Source organism: Rissa tridactyla, chromosome 1 (genome assembly GCF_028500815.1).
Source record: "Rissa tridactyla isolate bRisTri1 chromosome 1, bRisTri1.patW.cur.20221130, whole genome shotgun sequence".
Classification (NCBI taxonomy): Eukaryota; Metazoa; Chordata; class Aves; order Charadriiformes; family Laridae; genus Rissa; species Rissa tridactyla.
Genome location: NC_071466.1, coordinates 165,120,399 through 165,144,101, shown reverse-complemented (window position 1 = coordinate 165,144,101; position 23,703 = coordinate 165,120,399). Strand labels below are relative to the sequence as shown.

At 37.5% G+C, this 23,703-nt stretch overlaps 1 protein-coding gene across 3 annotated transcripts in view; it reads left to right on the top strand.

Annotated features, from left to right (window-relative positions):
• The window catches only part of UBN2 (ubinuclein 2), a 56,457-nt gene that overhangs the window by 17,465 nt on the left and 15,289 nt on the right, over positions 1 to 23,703 (top strand). For 2 of the 3 annotated variants that reach the window (XR_008464892.1, XM_054191706.1), the window contains exons 4-14: positions 5,565 to 5,702; positions 6,914 to 7,026; positions 8,060 to 8,558; positions 11,949 to 12,019; positions 12,727 to 12,856; positions 14,036 to 14,154; positions 14,809 to 14,922; positions 16,320 to 16,463; positions 19,640 to 19,690; positions 21,026 to 21,068; positions 21,789 to 23,327. Coding sequence is in view for 2 of the 3 variants with exons in the window: in XM_054191706.1 (XP_054047681.1) it covers positions 5,565 to 5,702; positions 6,914 to 7,026; positions 8,060 to 8,558; positions 11,949 to 12,019; positions 12,727 to 12,856; positions 14,036 to 14,154; positions 14,809 to 14,922; positions 16,320 to 16,463; positions 19,640 to 19,690; positions 21,026 to 21,068; positions 21,789 to 23,327 (2,961 nt within the window). In the remaining variant the exon portion in view is untranslated. The remainder of the gene's footprint in view (positions 1 to 5,564; positions 5,703 to 6,913; positions 7,027 to 8,059; positions 8,559 to 11,948; positions 12,020 to 12,726; positions 12,857 to 14,035; positions 14,155 to 14,808; positions 14,923 to 16,319; positions 16,464 to 19,639; positions 19,691 to 21,025; positions 21,069 to 21,788; positions 23,328 to 23,703) is intronic. The other variant, XM_054191716.1, reaches the window with a different exon arrangement.

Here is a 23,703-nt window from a genome sequence, read left to right as displayed (position 1 = left end):
TTCAAAGTAATCTGAGCTACTAGAGGGGTAGGTCATGGCCTAGGATCAACTGTTCTTCAGGAGTAGATGAATTTATTTCAGCAGCACAAGGAAATCAAGTGTTTTCAAAAAAATATTCAAATAATATGTTTCTTAATATAAGGGGGGGTGTTTATAACATGCCAAAATAACATATCTTTGATACGAGCACATATCTTTAAGTGTCATATATGGTAAGTCTGCTCTTCATGTTAAATGAATCGAAAAGGAAAGCGTAACTTTTTTTCTACAGAATCTTCTAGTAATTCTGTAACATGAAACCTGTAGAGGTTAAGTAATACGTTGCATATTTATTTGTAACAAAGCACTGAACTGTGTTTTCAGTGTGGGTCAGAGCTCAATCTCCAGAAGAAGAGAGTTGAACAGCTAAAGCTGGTCACATGAGTGGTCATACACTTTCTAACATAGACTGAAATATTTTCAAGGCAATAAGAATGTCATCTCACAGCACTGAAGGTCACTTAAGCTAATAGCCTGACTCTGGTGACTGGTGGGTGGAAGGGGATAAAAGGTGGTGGCTGTGGTGAGAACAAAACAGGGCTATATATATATGAGAGAGATCCTTCTCTCAAGGTGCTCTGGTAGGCTGACAGATTACGATATCCTGACTACTAAACTAGGATTCTCCTAGGTGACTGTCCTGTCCTAGTCTAGATTACCCTGAGCCAGGTATTCTGTTAGGCTTTTTTGCTGTTGTGCTTAGCCAGCTGTCCTTTGCCCCAGGGTTTAAAAAAAAAAACCCACCACAAACCAACAAAACAACTTGCTTATGCATTTTGGAAAGGGAAGTGTCTTCACCATGGGAAAGGTCTTTCTGCTTGCTTTTTGATGTCTTCTTGGGCTAGAAAAGCAATGTATTGTTCCCCCTTGACCTTGTTCAAGATTCCATTATATATTTTATTATGCTATTTTTCAGAAAGGTAGTTCTGGGTTTTTTTTTTTTAAAGTTATCCTTAAAGGATAGCAAAGCCAAAGAGTACGTTTCAGTTCTTTGTGTCTTTAAGAAGCATAGAGATTGATCAACTATGTTTCAAGTATCTTGAAGTATGTAGTGAACTGTATGGATATTCAGTCCATTTGACTGAAGCAACCATACTCATCATAACAATGTAATCTTCAGTAGCTTGACTTTATTCAGTGAGCTACTGATCAAAAATAAACAGTCCCTCCAAGCTGGTTAGAGCCATCTCAAAAATAAACTGAACAAAGAACAAAAATTATCTAAATTTTATCTAAATTATACCAGTTTCACAACAAATAATGTACAGGTTACACTTCTTAAAACATTTGGACATATTTGCAGCAAATCTCATTTCCAGGACTTAACATAGAAGTGTTAAAAAGCCTTTTCATGTGTACTTTTATAGTATAAGTTGTTCTCTGGAAGGGAGCTAAATGAGGTAGGCCGCAGTCAAATTATCTGAACACAAGACTACACAATATTAATATAAGATCCAGTTATGTACTGTGGGTCTTGAACTAAATTGGTATAATCCACTGTTCTTGGTATAATAATGAAGTTGAAACTGGTTAACTTTAAAAAAAATTAAATTCTTTCACATCTAAACATTTAATTAGATTAATGACACTAGAAGTATAGCAATGTAGCTCAAGGACAAGAGTTGAAAATAACTCACTGATCTGCTTTTAGATGATCAGACAATATATTAGTCTTATTTTGTTATTTGTGGAATGATTCCATAATCTTTTGTGGGACAAACCCATGTTCACAGATGACAATCATATATGAAGTCTTGTCTGTTTTTAGGTCTGGGAATTTTAATTCTCAATCTCGGAATGTATGAAGAAGAGTAGACTACTTTAAAGGGCTTAAAATATTTTCTTTAATAGGATCATTTCTGCAATTTCATATGCAGAAAAAGCTAGTGCAAAGCAAGTCTTGAAATGTATTCATCAGAAGATTTAGAAGTTGAAAGAGCCATGTTTCCTTTAACTGAGAGTCCTGAAGAAACTTTAAGTTTAATCTAGCTGTTGCCAATATCTTATACAATCATATTCAAATTTTCTGTTCAATTAGGGCACTAGAAAACAGTAAGCTTACCTCTCGAAGGAGGGGTACTAGGCACATTGTGGTCTGCAGGCCCCGGTTCTAGATAAGTTGAAAATAAAATGAAACACTGACTTATACCTTGTTCAGTAGGCTGAGGACAAACCAAATTTTAGTAGGCAAAAGTAAACTCTCTTAAGGATTACGGAGAACTGAATGTCAAAAAAGTCTTTGAAAGTCTGAGTAAATTCATAATCCTCTGCAGAAGCTGTCGAAATGTCAACTGGTAAGTTACACATCCACATCTTGCTGACCTTGTTTGCCTGCTGACTGTTAATGGATAATTTGTTCATCTGTATATTGAATGAATTCTGCCTTTCTGGTTGCCCTGTTCCTATGGATCTGTGCCATATAACATGTTGATCATTCTGATCATCTGCTGTGATTCACGGCTTCCTCACTTGTGGACTGTCTTTAATCCTTAATTTTTCTTGTGTGTTCTCCAGGGCTTTCTTTACTGCTCTGCAGCCAAGTCCTTACTGTGTTTCCCTTTATTTGTTCTCCACTTATGATAATGGTCCCAGCTTTGACTGTGCTTTCTTCTTCAAACTTGGCAACTACTTCATTCTTCTGTTTTGTTCCCGTGTTGCCCAAACCTCACTAATTCAGTTCACGCCCTGTCCGCTCAAAAGGGAAATGCCTGCTCTGTCTATTAAACACTGTGGATAATAATTTATTTTCTTTCCCTTTCGTCTTCCTTGTATGTAATGAAGCTGGCTCCGAGAGCTGTGGAAAAACATAAAATTTCTCTGAAATTCTTATCCAGGCTCCTCTCTCAAGTTTACTTTGCACCTCCAATTTTGTGCGATCATCCTGGTCTCTTAAGATGAATGACAAGTCCACAAGGAAGCCGCTTTGTTTTCACTCTGTCCAATTAATAAATTCTCCTGCTTTCTTGCTTTAGTCTTTCATATGATCTTAGGGTATTTCATAGGTCCTGTTCCCACTTTTCCTTTCTCTTTCTGTCTTTATGTACTGCTTGTTAAGCCTTCATTTCCAGGAAGATAAAAGATGATGTCTTACGGAAATTTCTAACTACTTATTCAGATCAAATCCACATGGGTTTCCAGTTCAGGCTCTTTCACCAGCTTTGTTGTTGAAGTATTGAAGTATACATTCACTGTTTTCCTCTTCTGGATAATTCCTCTTCCTGTCTTCATCCTTTTGGTAGCCCAGACTTTTTTGGTTCTTCAAGTGTTTTATCTTCAGTATATTGTGCAGGGGGAAATGAAATTAGCTGATGCTCCATTTTGCACTGTGTGTGTTCCCTTCACGTAGGTCATCTCAAGTCTTCAGTTATGTTGTGGCAGTTAACTGCGTATTTATTCAGCCTGTGGAATTCTGTCTTAACAGATAGGCAGTGGAAGGCCTGCTGGTTCAAACTTCAAAGTAACAAACGTGTTGTTTCCTTCTCAAGTATCTTAATTCTTAGTTGTTTGGCTGTGCTACCAAATGTTTATTTCTTGCAGCTGTAACTCAAAATGGACTTTTTCTTCTGACAGAGTGCATACCTCTGAGGTGTGTCAAAATCCTACCCTCCCTTTCAGAAGAAGGGCAGAAATTGATTCTGAGTCATTGCACTGCTATTGTATCTTTTTGGTACTTTAATAACACTTTCTAGGTCTTCTAAATGCTTCTTCCTTATCTTTGTTGGCAGGTATGTGTCTCAGGCATTCTATTTTTTTTTATGCTTCTAGACAGACTATAGATACCAGAATTCTATTTCTTGCTTTTTAAGTTCACCATCTTACAATTTTCAGTATTTGAAAACTAAAACCAGTAGTTCAAATTTGGAGTAATTCACAACAACGTTATCCTTCTGCTTAGTGCTAACAGCATTGTCAAGGCACTCTTGCAAACACTTCTGTTGCTTGCTTTGTTGATAGGTATGCATAGAGCTGGAATGAATCTATTCATCCTCCCGGCCTTTTTGAGAGTTTGCTGTTAACAAGATTTTTCCTAGAGATTAACAGTTTTCTGGTAATACTTGGGGGAGAATGTCATCCTGAGGAGGCTGCTGGTGATGAAATAACAGAATTAATATTGTCTTCCACTATATTTAGTATTGACCACTTTTCCTATGTCTTTGGATTTCAGTATTTTTGAGATACAGCTTTGTAATTCTAACTTGGAAATTCCTTCATAAATACTAAGTGCTTTTTAAAATAAAATGTGTAGGAGTTTGAAACCTTTTGTGGTTTAAAACTGTCTAAACAGAGTGAGAATCTATGTGACTTTCAATGAAACAAGTCCTAGCATTGTGGTATTTGTATAAGAGGCAATGTCATATTCAACACCTAAAACTGGAAATACTGTGGCTAAGTTTGTCATGTCTGGGATAGCATTTTTAAGGAAAAAAAATTTCAGAGAACTGTGTAAGAGAAGTAGGGTTTTGAGAAGGGCACTATGGTCAGAGTTGGTAGGAAATGCAGTGTGTGTTGGAACATCTGAACATATCAAGTGCACTGCGGAGATTGGTATTAATGAAAACTGTGGCAGTCTTAATGAAATAAAGTGTATAATCTGAGAAGTTTTTAATGCTCATTTTACGAAAACATCTATACTATCTTCAGTCCTGTCTTCTGGATATAACACCCAATTATGTAAGATTTTGATATAGATTAGGCTTTTCCCATCGATTGTTGAAACTGTCATCTCATTTGAAAATATGGAAGAAATAGGTTCTCGAAATAACTGTAGTTCTCATTTTCACATAACATAAAGGGCCCGTGATAAAAGTGTATGACTAACAGAAGGTAATTTGAACAGCACATTGTCTCATAAAATTGAAGGGTATTCAATAGAAGTAGGGAACTTAACATTTAAAATCAAGAGGCAAGGTTTTTTGGCTTTTGTTTGATTTTTTTTTTTTTTTTTTTATTTTACAAAACTTGCTTTCAACCAGTGAAGTTGCTGGTATGCCTGTAAGGCTGTCATAGATGAACACAAATAATTCGCTATGTGCCTGCCTACTTGCTGGATAAAAACAACCAGTGAACAATCAAGTGAAGTTGCTCACAGGCAGGTGATGTAATCATTGTTCATATGGCTTATGTATCTTGGGATTTAACATCTAGCATAATGTGATATGCTCTCAGACACTGAATATTGAAGAAAAAAAACCTAGAAGTTTTGGGCTTGCCTTTTTATTTCCTGGGCCAGGGAAGAAAGCCTCTGTGACCATCCTCATTTCCTTCAGAACGCAGCACTTTTAATGCTGTAATCCTGCCTTTTTTTCCAAAAAAGGGTTTTGCTTTGAAAGTAGAAAGGTTATCCAGGGATATTAGTGTTCTGTTCCTTGGCTAGTAAGTTTGCAATAGCATTACTATCCTGTTTCTATTCTAGTAAGCTGTGTTGTGTACTTGTGTATAATTTTTCATGTATAGGGACTAGTAGATGAACTACATACTCATCTCATTAAGGTATGCCGATAAACTAATCCTTTTTTTCTGCCCAGTATGATGAATTGGTTCCCGCATCCCTGACAACCAAATATGGAGGGTTTTATATCAACACTGGTACACTGCAGTTCCGCCAGGCATCTGACTCAGAGGATGAAGACTTTGCAGAAGACAAAAAGCATAGGCCGCCTAAAGTGAGTGATCTTAATTATGCTTTTTATACAGAACCTAAAGCTAGGTGGACATTGGGAAATATATGCTTAGAATGGCTTAGATGAAGAGGCTGAAAGCAGAATGATGCACAGCACTGTTTTATTGCATTTTCTGTTTTGTGGCTCATGTATTAGCATTTGGGAAATCACTCAGGATATCCACAGGCTGTCCAGTCTTGTAAGACTAACCATCTGTTTAGGCAAGCTAAGAAGTCCTGTCCATCCATCTTGAAGTGACAGATGATTCTGTAACTTTATAAGAATTTCATTGTATGAGACGAGGATTTCTCCAGCACTCCATTTATAACTTCGTACAAAGCTTGCATGATTTGAAATTGTTCCTAATATTCAGAATAATACTTAAACCAAAATATCTATTAAAATAAACTCAGCATTGTAAGAATAACTATATTAAAAAGTATAGATACAGTCTTTCCCAAACAGCGTGCTGTTCTATGTACTTCGACAAGTTATGATCAAAGCGAATGTAATTGCTTGCATGTGACATTCATAAGTTCCATGCCATTCCAAGAAATTCCTGCTTTCTGATGTCCTTTCCTGCTCTAATTCTTTACATTTAACATAATTTTAAGTGTTCTTGTACTGGATCTGACTGGGATGCAGTTAACTTTCTTTGTAGCAGCCCTTACGGTGCTGTGATTTGGATTTGTGACTAAAATAGTGCTGATAACACACCGAAGTTTTGCCTGCTGCTGAATAATGTTTGCACAGTGTGAAGGCTTTTTTTTTTTTCCTACCCTGCACCAGCAGGTGAGCTAGGGATCAGCAAGAACCTGTGAGGGGACTCAGCTGATGAATTTGACGAAAAGATACTCCATTCTATGTAACTTCATATTCAGCAATGAAACTGTGGTAGCAGATGATGACGGGGGTATTCAGTCTTCGAAGGTGGCCATTGCTTATACTGACTGGCCATCAGTCTGCCTGTGTCCTGAAGTATTTTTCTTAGTGAACACTCCAAATTCAATAACTGTTTAAAAATGATAAATGATTGAGACTTGTCAGTAACTGCAGTTTGCTGCTAGGAATCCAGTGGTACTGTTTGCCTGTACACACATTGAGGTATTTTTCATGTAATTGGAAAGCGTAAGGAAAACTCAATGTTTCTTGCTGTAAAAGCCCTTTATTTAGGGTGGAAGAATCATTGTCCTTTATTTGATCTCTTTATCTAGATAGCAAAGTTAAAAGAAAATGAAGATCGTGGAATGAAGAAGCGCAAGCGGAAAGATGAAGGGACGGAAAAGGAGAAGAAGCCTCGGAAAATGAAAGTTCCTAAGCAGTTGGGGTAGGTTTCGTTCTTTAGATGAACCCTTGAATTGTATGTGAGGCTTGATTTCAAGATGCATGCTGTAGCAAGATTATCTCAGCTGTTCAGAATATTGTCTTTTTAAACTATAACTGATATCTAGTAGATTTTGGTTTTGGAATACGTGGGGGTTTTGTACAAATAAGTCCTACAAGGTAACCTTTTTTTTGTCTGCTAAAATTTTGAACAAGGAATAATATAACAAGGAAAGACAAATTACACAAAAGAAATTCTGAGTTTATGAATAACATTATCAATCATTGTTCTACCCAATGTCTTATATAGCGCTAAGAATTATGTCTTGTAATGAAAAATAACTTCCTATCCCTTGGTTTCTAATCTGGAAATCTGTAAACATAGCGTGATTATTCTACATGTTTCTTGCTAACTCTGTGTGTTTTCCTGAGTTCTGAGGCTAGCATGGAAGGATTAAGGTGGTGGGGTTTTTAATTGGCTTCCAGAAAACTGTTGTTGAGTGAAAGTTGTCTTACTATGAATATTCAAGTTGGTATTGAAAATTTATTTATGATCATTTTCATCAAGGTGATGCATTGGTGGAAAATGCTCGGTTTAAGTAGCATATGGATACTGAGCCTGCATATCAAATTTCTTAGTGATGAATTTTTTAACGTACATGGTGTATCTAGATTTAAAGCAACCTGCCACTGTTCAGGAGTTTGAGAGGCGAGTTTAAGTATTTTAGTAGCATAGATCAGCCATGAGTTTAACAACTGTGGCGAGTTTTCCATAATTAAATTGAGAACCTAAAAGTAAGTAACCTTTGCCTTAACGTGTACAAAACTTGGCAAAAGATAAATAAGTTGGAGAGCATGAAATCACATGACCAGCAAAGGTTTATGGTAGTTGATAGAATGGTATGAAGATGGAAGCACAAAGTACTTGCCTCTTCACCCTGATAATTTGTTAACTATATTAAACTCTGAGACTTTTTTTAAAGGTTACTAAGGCCTCAAAAGTCATATGCATAATGAGAGATTTTTTTCCTCTACAGAGTAATGGCCTTAAATTCACACAAGTCTGAAAAGAAGAAAAAGAAATTGTATAAAGACTCGCTCTCTCTGGCTGCCATGATCCGTAAATTTCAAAAGGAGAAGGAAGCCATGAGGAAGAAGGAATCTAGTCCAAAACCTCCAGTGACTGTTGCAACCTCTACCCCTAGTAAAATTCCTTCTTCCTCTCTCAGTGCAGGAAATGATATCTCTGACTTGAATCTTAGGATCAATGATCCTGTCCTCTCCATTTTTGGTAGCACAAATGAACCTGAGCTCCTGCCAGAAGCTGAAAGTACCCTGGAGATGCTGGGAGACATTGACTTTGACAAGTTGCTTGATGGCACTTCTGATGGCAGCCCAGTATCTGAGCTGTCAGGAGAAAACGGAAATGTCACTCAGGCAGCCTACACCTCTCAGGTCATGACACCCAAGCAGGTGCCTGCCCTCCCAGAAGGTCTGCCTATGCTACTTGAAAAGCGCATTGGAGACCTTCGAACAGTAAGTATGAATTCATTGGTAACAGATTGCATTCAAGAATCTGAGAGAACAAGGAAGAATAATTAGGGCCTAAGTTGTCATCCTTGAATTGCTGGCTGAAACTCTAAAAAATGCATAATTGATCTTAATGTCAATCTTCATGGATGTATTTATACTGAGATGAAAATGGGCACAGAGAAGACGGAGGTCAATTGTTAAAGCAGTCCTTGTTTCACAGCACTTGGAGACAAGGTTTTCTAAATCTTCTGTTTACAATAACTTGTAATGTTTGTTTGGGTTTTTTCCATAATGGAAATATCAGTGTTACTTTAACTGGAATTATTAGTTGGTGGGTGTTTCCTTGCTTTAGAGAAGGAAGCCAGAAATATGACTGCAGCTTACAAATCAATGTCTTGAATTTTTGGCTTTGTAACATAAATGCTGACTTGCCAGGTGGGGGGGCACAGGTTGTGGACCAAAAAAAAACCCAGCAACAACAAAAAACACCAAAAGCCATCACCCAACTAGGAAAACAAAAAAAAAAAAACCCAAAAAAACCCCCAAAAACCAAAAAACCAAACCCAAAACAAACAAAAAACAAACGCACACAAAAAAAAACAACCAAAAAACAACTGCAAAACTGAGTATTTTGTTTTGGAAGGTTAGAATGGAGTCCAAACTCATAAAAAATATTAATGAAAGATATTAAATCCACAGGTTACAAACATCCCAATAAACTATTGAAAGGGATCAGAGCTATTAAGGTATTACATGCTCCGTGTTTCAGTTGTGGATGTTATCTTAAGTTGAGAATGAATTTGTTTCGTTGTCCAGATTCTGATATTAAAGCGCTCTCTTACTCAGAATAAAGTGCAGTGTTTCCTTACTCAGAGTAAGTTTTGAAAAAGCAGTTCAAGTTACTACCTTTTTGGAAAAAAAAATAATTTAAACAGTAGCAGAGCTTGCTTTGCTACAGGTTAGAGTAATTATAAAACATAATCTTTGTCTTACCCATATGTAAATGTGTTAGTGTTCTCAATTATTTTTAAATGTAACAAACTAAATACAGTCAAGGAGTTAATATTTACTAAAGTGAGAGAGATGTTTTTGTCTACGTTCAAATATTCACATTAATTTTACTATGAATCAACAATAAGCTTCTAGCAAAACTGCAGAAGAACTGGGTTAGGCCAAAAGTCAGGAAGTGTTAGCGGCCTGCCCCAAATTCATGCTGCTTCCCTGTATAACAAGTCCCTCCCAGTTGGGAGAAAGCTTTAATTCAGTGGCTCTTGGAAACCGAACTCTTCTATCTTCTGCTTTTGATAACGTCCTCTGGAAGCTTGAAGCTTGGTTCTGGCCAAGCAGAGCAAGTCTACCCATACACTTGGGGAAAAACTAAACTGTGTGTTGACTTAAAGATTGCATTTTCCTTACCTTCTGCAAATTGTGATCAACTGACATGTTATCAGTGGAGGAAAAGATCTAAAAAGCAGGAGAAAAGAAATGGGTTTTGTCAAATACTTGCCAGGCTCACAGCTTCATTGCTCTTTAGTGCAAAGAAAGCTAAGAAGTTCATAAAGCTGTAGGAAAAAGCCTATGTTCCATGAATGGAGTATGATATATCTAGATTAAAAAAAAAAAAGGAAGAAACTTACAATAAAAACTTCCTGACTTCCTCTTGTGAGTTAATGTCTTCTAGTTCTGTAAGTGCGCAATTCTGAACTACCATGACAGAAGACAATATTGTACACAAACAGGAAAGTAACAAAATGGCTTTTTTCTATTGTGAAGGTAACGATTAAGATAATCTGTCTGTGGAAAAAAAAAACCACCACCACCACAGATCAGTGATAGCGATGCAGTTTTTGAATCTGCCAGTGTTGCTCTCCTCAAAAGCCAGAAACACTGTTCAGTATGATAGTACGATGCTGAAATTGCCTTTCAGGGTCTACCTGGGACTGAAATGTTGAAGCATGTCTTTCCTTCCACTTTTATACAAACCAGAAGATGATAATAGTCCTTGTGTTAATTATGCTTAAAGATACTGGATTTAAGACTTTAAAACTTCTCAAAGGTTTTGGTATCCTATCACTGGTAAACATCTATAACCTCTCTTTATTTATTTATTTATTTTACCAGGACAATTGCTTCAGTATTCTTAAACAGTACCATCCCCTCAGCAGCTGAATTTATGGTAGAAAGTAGTGAGCAGAATGCAGTCCTTACAGGAACTTAAAAACTCTCTGGTATCAATGTTCATAACTCAAGCAGTAAAGCATTCAGAAAATGGGCTACCTTATGATATCTTGTAGGGTATCAGACTCCTGTTTTCCTGTGCAGTGTAGAGTTTGCAATTCCAGAAAAACATTCTTTTAAACTTAAATGGGTCAGTTACAAAGACCAAGAACAGTAAGTATTTCATAGTAATAAAGGAATTTTATCAAGAGGAATTTTATCAAGTTAACACTTCTGTTTATTTCTAGGTTTTAGCTATGTTGTCACAAGTCACTAAAAATTTTTTAAAAGGCAGAATTGAATTTTTAATTTATTTGAATATTCAGCCTTGTAGCATGTCAGCTGCCTCTAATGTTTGTCAGACACTAAAATGATACCACACTTGCCTACTTTTCCACATGCATATCCTTTCCCAGCTACTTTAGATATTTGCTGTTTGGTCCCAGTGCCAGAATATAAGATAACAATAAGCCTCTAAAAGTGTTGGGTTTTTTTTCTCTTGAGATCAGTAAATGCTTCTAATAAAAGGAAGTATGTATAGGAGTAAGACTGTTTTGTTTTGTTTTTTTTCCCCCACCCCAAACAGACTCAGAAAGAGACCAGACAAAAATATTAGAGGTACAGTCTAAAGATGGTGAGAATGCTGGACAGCACCAGAAAAGAGGGATGAGGTATTCCTCTAGCATACATAATCCCTTTGTAGAAATTGCAATGACGGATTAAGATGGATCTAAGAAGGGAAGTTGTAACTGGGTGAGGCGTGTAACAGGTAGAAAAGGAGCCAGAAATGTGTTGATGTTCTTGGCTGCTTGACTTGTAAAGCAGTGCCCCTCTTTTTAAAGCAAACAGCAGTAGAATGTTGCTGGTGCTGAGACAATAAAACATCTCTATTTTCTTTCTTCATGGTTATTGAAAAGGTCAATATGTTAACATCAGTGATCCAGGCAGATTCTAAATAGAATGACTGTTTGCCCTAGAGCAAGCCATTTTTGAGTTTAATAACAGTCCTCACCTTTTCTAAACATCTGAGTGTAGTTTGGGTTTGTATATTTTTTCCAAGTAATACTGTTCCCTGGAAAGTAAGAATGTGATACAACTGTAAAAGTAAAGAAGCAAAGGTTGTTGGGGTAGAATGTTCTACGAACTCTTGAATACTCTTTATTGCTGTATTTTCAGGCCGCCAAGATGTTTGATGAAGAAGGCAGGAAGAAGTTTTTCACGCAAGACATGAATAATATTCTGCTGGAGTAAGTGCTTATCTGTACAACCTTCCCTTTTTGGAAAGGGGGTAAAAGGAAAAGTACAGAAGAGGAAATATTATTGAGGTTGTTCCAACAAAGCCCTTAAAAGTCAATGAAGGTAGATCAGTCTAAGCTAGTTACTAGCTAAAGAGACTTATATATGAATACAGTTCTTGTCATGACTATCTGTCTGTCTTTATCCAGTGTAAAGTGTTTTGTAGTGCCCTGTGTCCTTGACTTCATGTGTAAAATTCAACAGAACTGCCATTATTTCTTCCTGTCCCCCACTTTCATAACTCAAAACACCTTTAGCTTTCATGAAGGAAAATGCCAGCTCTTTTTACTCTGTAATCCTTCAACTAAGCGTTTTAATATAGAAGGTTCTATGTTCGTATTCTAAGAAACAGAGTAATCTGTAGAAGACTGTAGCAGTCAAAACTGTGTCAAGATTGATGTGCAATAGTGGGAGTAAATGAAATTTGAATGACAGTATTCAATATTGCTGGGGAACTATGTATATGAATGATTTCTTGCCATTGATTAACACTTCCTCCTTTTTGTAAAGAAGTTTATCTGAAAAAGTCCCAAGCTGCTATTTTTAGTATGCATAGCTAGAATATGTTATGCATACAAAGCTTCCTTAGGTTGTTGTTCAGTTGTCATCTTGATCTTGGAGTGCCTCACTGGTTGACTGTCTCTTGTTTGTTTGCCAGTATCGAGCTACAGTTGCAGGAGATAAATCCTGCCATCCGCAATGGAGTGTACTCTCACCTTGAGGCTTTTGTGCCATGCAATAAGGACACACTGATAAAGCGTCTGAAGAAGTTACATCTCAATGTCCAGGTAATGACAGGGAGATTAGCTCCAGCAGGAGTCAGTTATGTCATAGTGATGAGGACAGAATGCAGGAGAGCAGAGCAACAGCCCCATGGTCTCCAACGAAGCAAAAGATTTTTGGATCAGTTGCTAGATCAGCTTAGAAGCTTTCTTCTATGTACCTGCTATTGCCACTACTTTAGGAACAAATATTTTAAGTGTTTCACACCCTTAATCTGAGAATGAAGTGCTTTTACATTGAAAGCTGGTTACAGGGTATGTATCAAATAGCAGAACTAGAAAGGCCCAATACTCATGGTTATGACAGGCTAAAAAAAAATAACTACCATTGCATTCACTTTTGTGTCAAGAAAAAAGAAAGGCTAGATGGATAATAGATGACGCAGCCTGTACTGTTTGTGCAAATTTTTGCTCATGGCTAGGTCTTAGAAATACTTTTGTCATTTGCTGTTGCTTTTCTCTTAAAGAATATGTTTTCCTATTGAATAAAAAAGTTGTTTGTGATCTGAAGTATCCTGATCTGATTCTTCAGTTGAAATAGGACTAAATCTTCCAGAGGATCCGAGGATCATGAACGGAGAGATCTCAAAACTTGCTTAAACGGCAAACATTCGTATACTTTTTCTAAGCAATAAGACATAATAGCGCATAGTATTCTAGTTCTTCTCAATAAGCAGTTATGATTAAGAATGTAAAGTCAGAAGATGTAGGAAGAGAATTTAAAGGGAAGTATATAGTATATTACTTCAATGTTTGAAGTTCTTAATATTTGGAGACAATTTTAAATACATAGTCCTTACCTCAGGTACATAATAATCTAATACTCAGGTAATCTAATACATATATTTTGTTGATTACCTAAGATGTTTTTATATGACAGCTTTTGGAGACTTGATTAATTGAACACTTATTTCCAAGTGTGATATGTTTCCTTTTGACTATCTTTCATTGTTTCTAGTCTCAAGACTTACATGAGTTGTGTGAGAAACTTCAAGTATGTGCATTTCTATAATGCTGTTCAACTGAACAGGATTCAAGTGCCACGTAGGAAATTACTTTTGTGGTCAATAGTTAGTACTAGGAATACCGTGTCAGGAGTGAGTGGGAAATAGTTTCACAAATATTATCTGAAACACTGTTTACATTGCATCTAATAGCACTGCTTTGGTGTTTCTCTTTTCACAGGATGACCGCTTGAGAGAACCACTGCAAAAGCTGAAACTGGCTGTCAGTAACGTCATGCCTGAACAGTTATGCAAGTATCAAGAGGACTGTCAGGCCCGCAGTCAAGCCAAGAATGCCAAGTAGGTATTTCTGGAGTCTGTGCATGCCCATTCTAGAGTCCTGCTGCAAATCTGTCTCTGTGTTTTTCATTCCCTGAGCTCAGCAAAGTACTCAGCTCCAGTTTACAGGTGTCTGTAAGTTTTGAATTGTACAAAGTACTTAGTTTTGTGTCAGTGATGTTGTCACATGACTCTAGAAAGAAATTCCATTAACTGAATGAAATAGGTCTTGGGAGAAAGAAATTATAAACTGTGAGAAGGATACTGGAGATTCACAAAATGCTAGCCTAATGGAGGAGGACGGTGTGTTCAGGTTCTTGATATATTTTGTCCTTGTTCATTGTAATTGTTTCCCTCATAGTTAACTAATTTTAGACTTGGAGAAGCATTAATAGGTTGATAAGCATCTTGCCATTTCTTGGTAGAGGCACTATGTGAAGCTTATAGCCAGCATCCTTGATAGCCTCCATACAGCGTGTCCTTTTCACTTGTTTCTGAGGACCATGAAGCGGTGGGGACACAAAGTCCTGTTTACCCTTTCAGGAATGGTATAACAAGAATCTGAAGATGGGTCCTTTTTTTTTTTTTTATCCCTACACCTAAATCACTCCTTTCTCAAGGAAACATTTTGTCTGTGGTGTATACCTATAAAGAAAACAATTGTTCTAACTGTAGATTGCAAGCGGAAGATGAACGAGAGAAAAATGGATCAGAGGAAGATGATGATGAGAAACCCGGAAAGAGGGTTGTGGGACCCAGAAAGAAGTTTCATTGGGATGACACAGTGAGGTGAGACAAAACTACCTTTTTCACCAAGGGTTTTCACTGACTTCATAAAGTGATCTCCAAGGGGATGTTATTACTTGATAATGTTTAGTAAATAATTGTTCTCAGAAGTACATGTCAGAGGTTTTGGAGAATGTTGAGGATAAATAGGCAAGCTAGAATGCTGCAATGGTAAAACATTCTTTTCTTCAGTTTGAAAGGCAAGATCATCCTACGTCCAACCCTTCTTTCGCTGCTTGTTTTTCTGCTTTTTCTAAATACATGAGAATTTTCTTGGTCCTAGGACTTTGAGCTTCTTTAAGCACAGAACAGAGGTGTAAGCAGAGTTATACCTGCTTCCCGCCATTCTAGGAATAGGTCACAAAACTCTGTCACCCAACAAGCGGTAAAGATTTTTGCCAGATCATGGCAGACCACCAAAATTGTCGATGCCCAGTCATGGGCAAGCCAGTATCCAGAATGCATGAATCTTAACCCCTCCCATTCCCTCTGAACGCAAATTCTATGTTATCTCTCAAGAGCAAGACAATAGTCTGAAATGATGAATTCTCACTGTTTTGTTTCCTAGAGTAGATTTTACTGAAAACTGAGATTTAAATTAATCTAGATAGGCTTTAAGTAAGTAAATCCTTCTAAATTTGTAATTTTCCATGCAAGATCTAAGCTAATTCTAATACAAGTATACGTATTATTAAAAGGGGCTGGTGGACTGATGAGTCTTTTTAGTATGTTAAGACAACAAGGAAGCAAGCTTTGTGGAATATATATGGAATATATGCAGCCAGAGCCATACTTAAAGAAGAGATATTTAAATCTGTTGGGTTTTTTGATTCAAGAGGCTCTAAAAGGCCAATGTTACCTAACTGTCTGCACTTCTATTGAAATATTCAGTGTAGAATGCATCTTGCTTTCAGAGATTCTCCATCTTAAATGAGATAGAGGTCACTGAGCAAAGTGACAGGAGATGTTTCAGCTATGAGGAAACCACAAAGAAAATGTAAAAGGAATTACAAAATGATAGTAAGGATAAAAAAAGAGCCATATGGTCTGTTGGAAATGGAGAAGAAATGACAGTAGCAGATCATACCAGTTGTAGCAGCAAACTTGTGCAGTAGCAAACTTCAAAAAAGTGATTGAAACTGAGCTCTTCCTACAATTGGCAATGGACAGCAGCCATATAACATCAGTGCTTGCATTTCTCGGCCGCCTTCTGCTGAGCTTTTGAAAAGATTGTTTCATTCAGTATCATCATAGGATCATAGAATGGTTTAGGTTGGAAGGGACCTTAAAGATCATCTATCTCCAACCCCCCCTTCCATGGGTAGGGACACCTCCCACTAGACCAGGTTGCTCAAAGCCCCATCTAGCCTGGAATATATTTATTGTGTTTCTTTCTGCAGGTCTCTGTTGTGTAATCTTGTGAAGATCAAGCTGGGATGCTATGAGCTAGAGCCAAATAGAAGTCAGTCTGCTGAAGATTACCTCAAAACCTTTATGGAAACAGAAGTGAAACCACTTTGGCCTAAAGGCTGGATGCAGGCAAGGTAAGATGCCTGCTTTATATGTCTGTCTATTTTGGTGTTAACCATTTCTTGGATCTTACTTATTGTCATATATTTGACTCAACCAGGTATTACTAATATTGGTTAAAACTTAAAAATGTCAGTGGAACCAGAATGTTTTAGAAGAATGTTTTTTGAGAAGTTAATTTTCTATCTTGTCTGCAAGCCCGAGAGCTAAAAATCCACTGTTTTCCTTGGGGAACTATTTGCTTTTGTCATCTGCTGGAGCCTGAATTTACTAAAATTCATAACACTGTGTGATGTGTCATTTGAGGGAGAAGTATGAAGTGGGGAGTAGCTGCATGGGAAGTACTTTCTGTGATATAGAAAATGATAGTGATATAAAAGCAGTTTTGCCTATATTGTAAGCAGTCTGATAATGCAGTGTAACATAAACTTTAAAATTATGAGCTAGAATTTCAACACCAGAGTTCAGAAAACACTAAGGTTTATGCTTTTTATTTCCTGTATGCAATTAGTGATGCTGCAGTTAAAAATAACCAGTTTCTTAATGAAAACTTACACTTGCTTCCTACTGGTGTGTCAAGAGGAAACAAACACACAAAAGGGAAAAAAATAAAATGAGAACAACAGTTATCATTGTGAATTGCAAAATTAGCAAAGTTTTCAAACACTTTGAAGTGGAAGAAGAGAATCAAATATAGATGATGTGAGTTCTTTTCTTCTGTAGCACCCACTGCAAAAGACCATTTCCCATCAAATCTTGACCTAACTGTAAAAGCCAAATGATACAACATTAATCAATTTGCTCAAGAGTACCTTGACTGTAGATTAGTCAAATCTGTATCAAGCTGTAAGAATAACTAAACTGAGATATTTCCTAGGATAGTCAGTGTAGAAAATGAGGGTGGAATAAGCTGCTTGTGAAATAGTAATTAAAGAAGCAAATGAAGTTTTACAGTTCTTGACATAGAGTTGACTTCTGTTCCAGGATCTAGTTTTGTATAGTAAGTATGCTGATGAGTGAGATGTTATTGCTTATGAAGATTTTATTGAAGTAGATGAGAGAAGGAATCCCAGCTTATTTAAGAACATATACAGAGGTCAGTGGTGACAACCCCTTCCCCCCAGAACCCCAAACAAACAAAAACTACCAACAAACCCAAAGAGCTGCCTGATCATAACTTACTGTTGACCAGCAAGACTTCCTTTGCCAACTGGGCAGTTCTGGTACCATAATGATTTACAAACTGTCCTGTATTTACAGGGAGGCACTTCGCTTCCTAAGCAGAAAGCAGGGATGTATTGTAATTTATAGGCAAACAGTTATGTGTGGAAAGAGGGGGGAAAAAGTATTTCCTGGGGTCTGACAGTGGAAATTCCTAATACAGCACATATTATTCATATGCTGGATGATTATCTTGTTGGAATGTTAGGGTAGGGATTATCATGCTGAAGGTGTATAATGTTTTACCTTTATATGTGGCCTCAAGTGAGAAGGAACTACATAAACTGGAAAAAAAAGTTAGGCCTTTAATGTTAAAAATGGTCTACTGACTATGTATTTCATAAGGAATTCTTACTAACTAGAGTAGGTCTATGGTACCAAACTTTGTGGGTTTATCCCAGAGGAAAAGTTTCTTGCTCTTTCAAAGTTAGCTCTATTTAATGTTCCTCATAGCTTAGTATAGGAGCATGAGGTAAGATATCAATAATAACTTTCAGTTGCACCTTGTTCATTTGTCCGTGTGTATCACAACTACCTCTGTCACATGACTTTTTGTAATTTCCATACTCTGCCCCAGGAGATCATTTTATTAATATTCATTTAGAGAAATATATTTCATCCTAAAGAATCCCAAAGCCTTTTCAAATAATGTAACCCACTTTTTTGTAACTGGGTTGCATATTAAATTCCATGTGTGTCTGAAAAAAGCCTGCAACCTAAATATGTGTATGTTCAAAAAAAGAAGTGTAAGGAATAGGAAGTCTGTTTCCTTTAATTCCAAGAGTTTTGTCATTTTTGGAGGTGGTTGTGCAAGTAGGCTTCCAGCACGCTTAACTTTGTGCAGGTCAAACAGCATGCTTGACTTGAAATCATGATCAGAGAGAAACAATCTTATACCGATCTCCCTCACCAACTTTTACATCTAAATATATGTACACAATGGAGGGATTATTTTGCAAGTATGTTCTTGCTTTGGAACATATACTGCACTGTCCTTTCTTTGTACCATATTTTTGACTTCCTTTCCTGTAGTAATTATACTTTTGTTGTCAACCTTTAAGGATGATACTACACATTACCGGGGCGTGGGATTAATTTTGGATTTTTCATTGCAAAATGAAAAAGATTAAGGAATAGATCAAGCACCTGGAGAAGCTGGGTAGGTCAGAAAGTGGCACGCTGAACTTCATGGAGCAAAAGGAACATTCCTCATCAGATGTTCTTCATAGGCATTTAGTAGTCTCTGATGGGGAGCAATGTAATACAGATTTGGAGGTTAGTATGGTGAAGAAAATGTGAAAATGGAGCTGAAAGTGGAATCTGAGAATTAAGGCAGTGGAACTGTAGCGAGAGGATGTCAATGTTTTTTTTACCAGATTACATGAGATTTGTGGATACTTGTGTTTTCCATAACTATTGCAACTCAACAGGATGTGTTAGCAGTGGTGAAAAGCTCTTGTTTAGACAGCTGTTCATGGTCAGTGTTAGAGTGATGGCAGTGGTGTAGGAAAGTCTTTGCTCTTCTAGTTTGCCTACGTGGAAACAGGGAAAGAGGGACCAAGTTTTCCTTAATTGTCTATTTATAGTTGCATTTGGGCAGCAAGCTGTAGGAATCATGAATTTGATATTTAAAATATTTCATTAGCCGCTGAGGAGAGAGAATTCAAAATGTATTTCTTCTGTCCACCTGAAAGAGTTAATATTGTGTAATGTTGACTTATGCTTGGCCATTTACTGAGGTATTTTGAATGTAAACTTGAAATCCTTTTTTTTTTTTTTGCATTCTTCTATTTATGGCTGCCTGGAACTACATCATGATAGCAATACAGGCAAACTACCTACTAGCTGCTTTGGGGACAGATAATCAAAGGGTTCTTCTGAAAATTCCAAGATACTTGCATATTTGGTGGTCATGTGCCGACTGTCCCTGTAGAATCACCTTATGTTTCTTTTCTCACCACTCTTTTAGGATGCTTTTTAAAGAAAGCCGAAGTGTTCACAATCACCTCACTTCTGCTCCGTGAGTATAATGACAACTTACTAGTACCTTTAAGTTGTTCGTAGCATCTCTTCCCATCTTCATGCTGCCTTATTTTGGACAGAGGGGAGGAAAGGAAGATGCTTACAATGTTAATTTTTAATGCTTTAATTGAGGCATGTAACTAATGTTCTTGTGGCATTTTATTTTAACTCAGTTATGAAGTGGCTAGGTAACTCAAGTGGTTATTCCTTCTTGGATTAACGCCTTTTACTCAAAGTATTTCAAAGTACTGTACACTACCTAAATTTTGCTGTGCAGCATATCAAATTGAACTCGGAGATTGCAGTACTTCCTGCTCTTTCTTTTCCTCATAAATATCTCTGTAGCCACAGAAGGCTGTGTATCTTAGCAGAATTTTACCTTCTTGATTTTCAGACAATGCTATGTCTGTCTCAGGAGCTGCCCACATTCAGCCAGAAGCCAAATAGACAGTTATGACTGAATAACACCCAAATTGCAACCTTTGTGATAAATATGATTAACATAGGATAGTTTTCGATGTAAGAGCAAAACTGAGTCATGGGCCACCTACAGTAAGGTCTATTTTTTTAACCAGGCACATTCCTAGATGCTTAGGAAAGGAGAATAAATGACCTATAAGACGTTAATTTGTTGATCCTATTGAAGAAATAAAAATGAGAAAAAAGGTGTGAAGTGCTTAACTTATAAGTTGAAGGTGATGACTAATAATCCTTAATGCTGTCCTTGCATACAGTTGGTGCTATGGTGTTCAGTTACACTGGAGAAGAACTTGAAAGTTTGTTAAATGGCTTTTTGCAACAAACAAGTCAGATACAGCTGTTTCACAGTTGATAAGCACCAAAACACTTTTTCTTGGGAAAAAAACCAGCTTTTTATGTGGTTTGAAATATGAGAACATGAAGTATACTCCTCAGTGACAAAAACAATGTAAAGTGAAATTATATAACTATATGTGACTAGTTTAGACAAAGGTCTGCTAAGCAGACAAACTCTTAAGATTATGAGAGGCTGAAATGACTTGTTAGTTTGTTGTTTCTGTAAATCAGAAAAGTAAAAAATATATAACCTGATATATCATCAGGAGAGCTCAGCAATTCAGTGAATTTTGCATCTAATTTAGAGATACATGACAAAAAATATGGATTAAAAGTGTGCTTGTTCTCTTCCCCCTATGTTTTAACCCATATTCTACTTCAAGGATGTTTTATGATTAAAGCTGGATTCCGGTAGTCATCCTTCTAGTTTATTGGGATATAATCAGGGTAACAGTTAAAACTGCAATGACTTGCCTTTCTTTTGTCTTCTGATGTGTATTTATCTGCTCTGGTTTAGGGCAAAGAAGAAGGTGATTCTAGCCCCTAAACCCAAAGTGAAGGTAAATGTCTATTTAGATACTAACTTTTCTATGACCATTTGATGCAACCTGCTTCCTACCTCTGATCCAGAAAAATTCTGGCAGGAGGGCTCTGTCAGGAAATGCGATGACAGCTTATTGACTTGGTGGTGTATTACTTTAAAGAAAGTAGCAAGAAGACTTCTGTATAGCTCTTTTAACTTTAAGCTATATTAGTTTTTTTTTGAAAATTGACTATGAAGAGGTACTAGTTCCAGTAAAGTTTCACATTTTTTTTAATGTGTGCTTTGTGTTTGTTTTCAGCTTGTATTAAATTTGGCAACACTGGAAAAATATGTGGTTGGGAGGATAACATAGTAAGTTGATAGAGGGTCTCATTAGACACAACTAGGTGTTGTCTTATCTTATTGCTACTAGTCTTATATAGATAGTCTTATTGCTACTAGTTCAGTAGCAATTTTACCTAGCAATCAGGTTAGCTACCCTGTTCTTCACAGCATTGATTACTCTTTAATTGTGTGCAGCACTTCCAGTTATGTGGAGCAACAGCACTAGGTTTCTAATACAAATATTGAATTAGCACACAGGACTCCAACACCTAGATATGATAGGTATCTTAATATGAAAATTGCAGTAGTAGATCTTTGGTTCATCTGAATCTACAGAATAATAGTATTACACTAAAGACATTAGATCTACTCCAGAAAGGCTGTTAAACCTGTCTTATATCTTCATTCTTAGGACTCCAGTCCAAAGAAAGAACAGAAAACCTGTATGTCTTCAGTCAATTCAAGTTGTGCTACTGTACTGAGTTCCAGCACACCTGTCTGCACCCCAGCCAGCTCTAGCTGCACACCAGCTCCAGAGACGATATGTTTGGACGACTCGCTGGATGAAGACCTTTCTTTCCACCCACCCTCACTGGACTCTATTTCTGATGCTCTGGCAGTTATTAATAATGGTGCCAAGGGATCACCTCTTGGGTCCACCATAGACACGCCAACATCCAGACCTCGCCCTGGGCTGAGGGAAGAGAAACTAGCAAGCATTATGAGTAAGTTGCCCCTGGCAACTTCAAAGAAAGTAGAGCCCACTCAAACACCCCATTCATCAAGTCTTATTGCTGGTCACACAGGGCCAGTACCAAAGAAACCCCAGGACCTAGTTCACACTGGTATCTCTTCAGGCCTTATTGCTGGATCTTCAATTCAAAATCCTAAGGTTTCCTTAGAGCCTTTGCCAGCCAAACTACTTCAGCAAGGACTACAGAGGTCAAGCCAGATCCAAGCTGCTTCCTCCTCTTCGCAGACTCATGTTTCTTCCTCTAAGACCCAAGCAGCTATTTCCACCTCCTCTCAAAGAACCAAGGATGCTAATATCTTGGTATCATCTTCTGAGGCTCAAGGTGGTTCTTCCTCCACATCACAAGTGACAAAGGTGCACCAGCATTCAGCTGTACAGCAGAAATATGTATCTCCTTTACAAGCAACTATTAGTAAATCACAGACCAATCCAGTGGTGAAATTGAGCAGTAATCCCAAACTGTCTTGCTCATCGCCAGTCATCAAGGCTCAAGAGAAGTCTGTAGTATATCGACTGCCTTTGTCTAATCCCTCATCTGGAAGTGGCTCTCAAGTGTCTCACCCACTGGTTTCTCGGACAACATCCAGCACCTCTACCTCTAGTAACTATTTAGCCAAGGCTATGGTGTCACAAGTTTCTTCCCAGGGTTTCAAGCCTCCCTTCTCCATGGCTGCCTCTCCCAAACCTGCTGCCTCTCCCAAGCCCACTGCATCTAAGCCCTCTGTGACACCCAAGCCCAATGCATCACCTAAATTTTCATCCAAGTCCACCTCATCCCCCAGGCCTGCAACAACACCCAGTTCTTCCAGTTCAAGTGCACTAGTTTCCCAGAGTAGTCACTCCAGCAACAACCCCCTTCATAAACAGACCAGTGGTGTAAATATCAGCAGGCAGTCTCCCACAATGAATTTGCTGCCCTCTAATCGCACCTCAGGCCTTCAGCCTGCAAAGAACCCTCAGGCTTCTTCAAAATTGCCCAACTCTTCTCCTTCTGGAACTGTTGGTAAAAATAATTTGGGTGGAGTTGGAATGAATGTACCTGCCAGCAGAGGCAGTAACCTTAACTCAAGTGGAGCTAGTAGGACTAGTCTGTCTGGGGGAGCAGGAAGTGGAACACAGGGTGCTACTAAACAATTGTCAACTCCACACAGACCATCTTCTGCCTCAGGGTCTCCAGTTGTAGCAGCCAGTGTGCAGGTACGCATCTAATGAGTTTACCTTTAAACCGTACGTTAATACTGATCACGTTTATTTTGTAAACATTCTTTCTTGCAATATCTTGATTTGAAAATGTGTCATAAATTTTATGTTTATACTTTACTAAGGATAAGTGCTAATACTGATGAAACTAATTCATACTAGTGAATAGGTATTTCCAGCTGATGTGAAATGCAAGGATCAGTGTGGAATGAGTCCTCACTGTAAAATGTTGGTTGGTCTACACTGTGGAACAGAATTCACTTTTGTTTTCTTTTTTTTTTAAGAGCACTAGAAAAGGTAAGCTTTGTGTGGCCAGAATTTCAGGCGATGTGGTATTATCTTGCATTATTGGATTTGTGTATTCTTCCATATT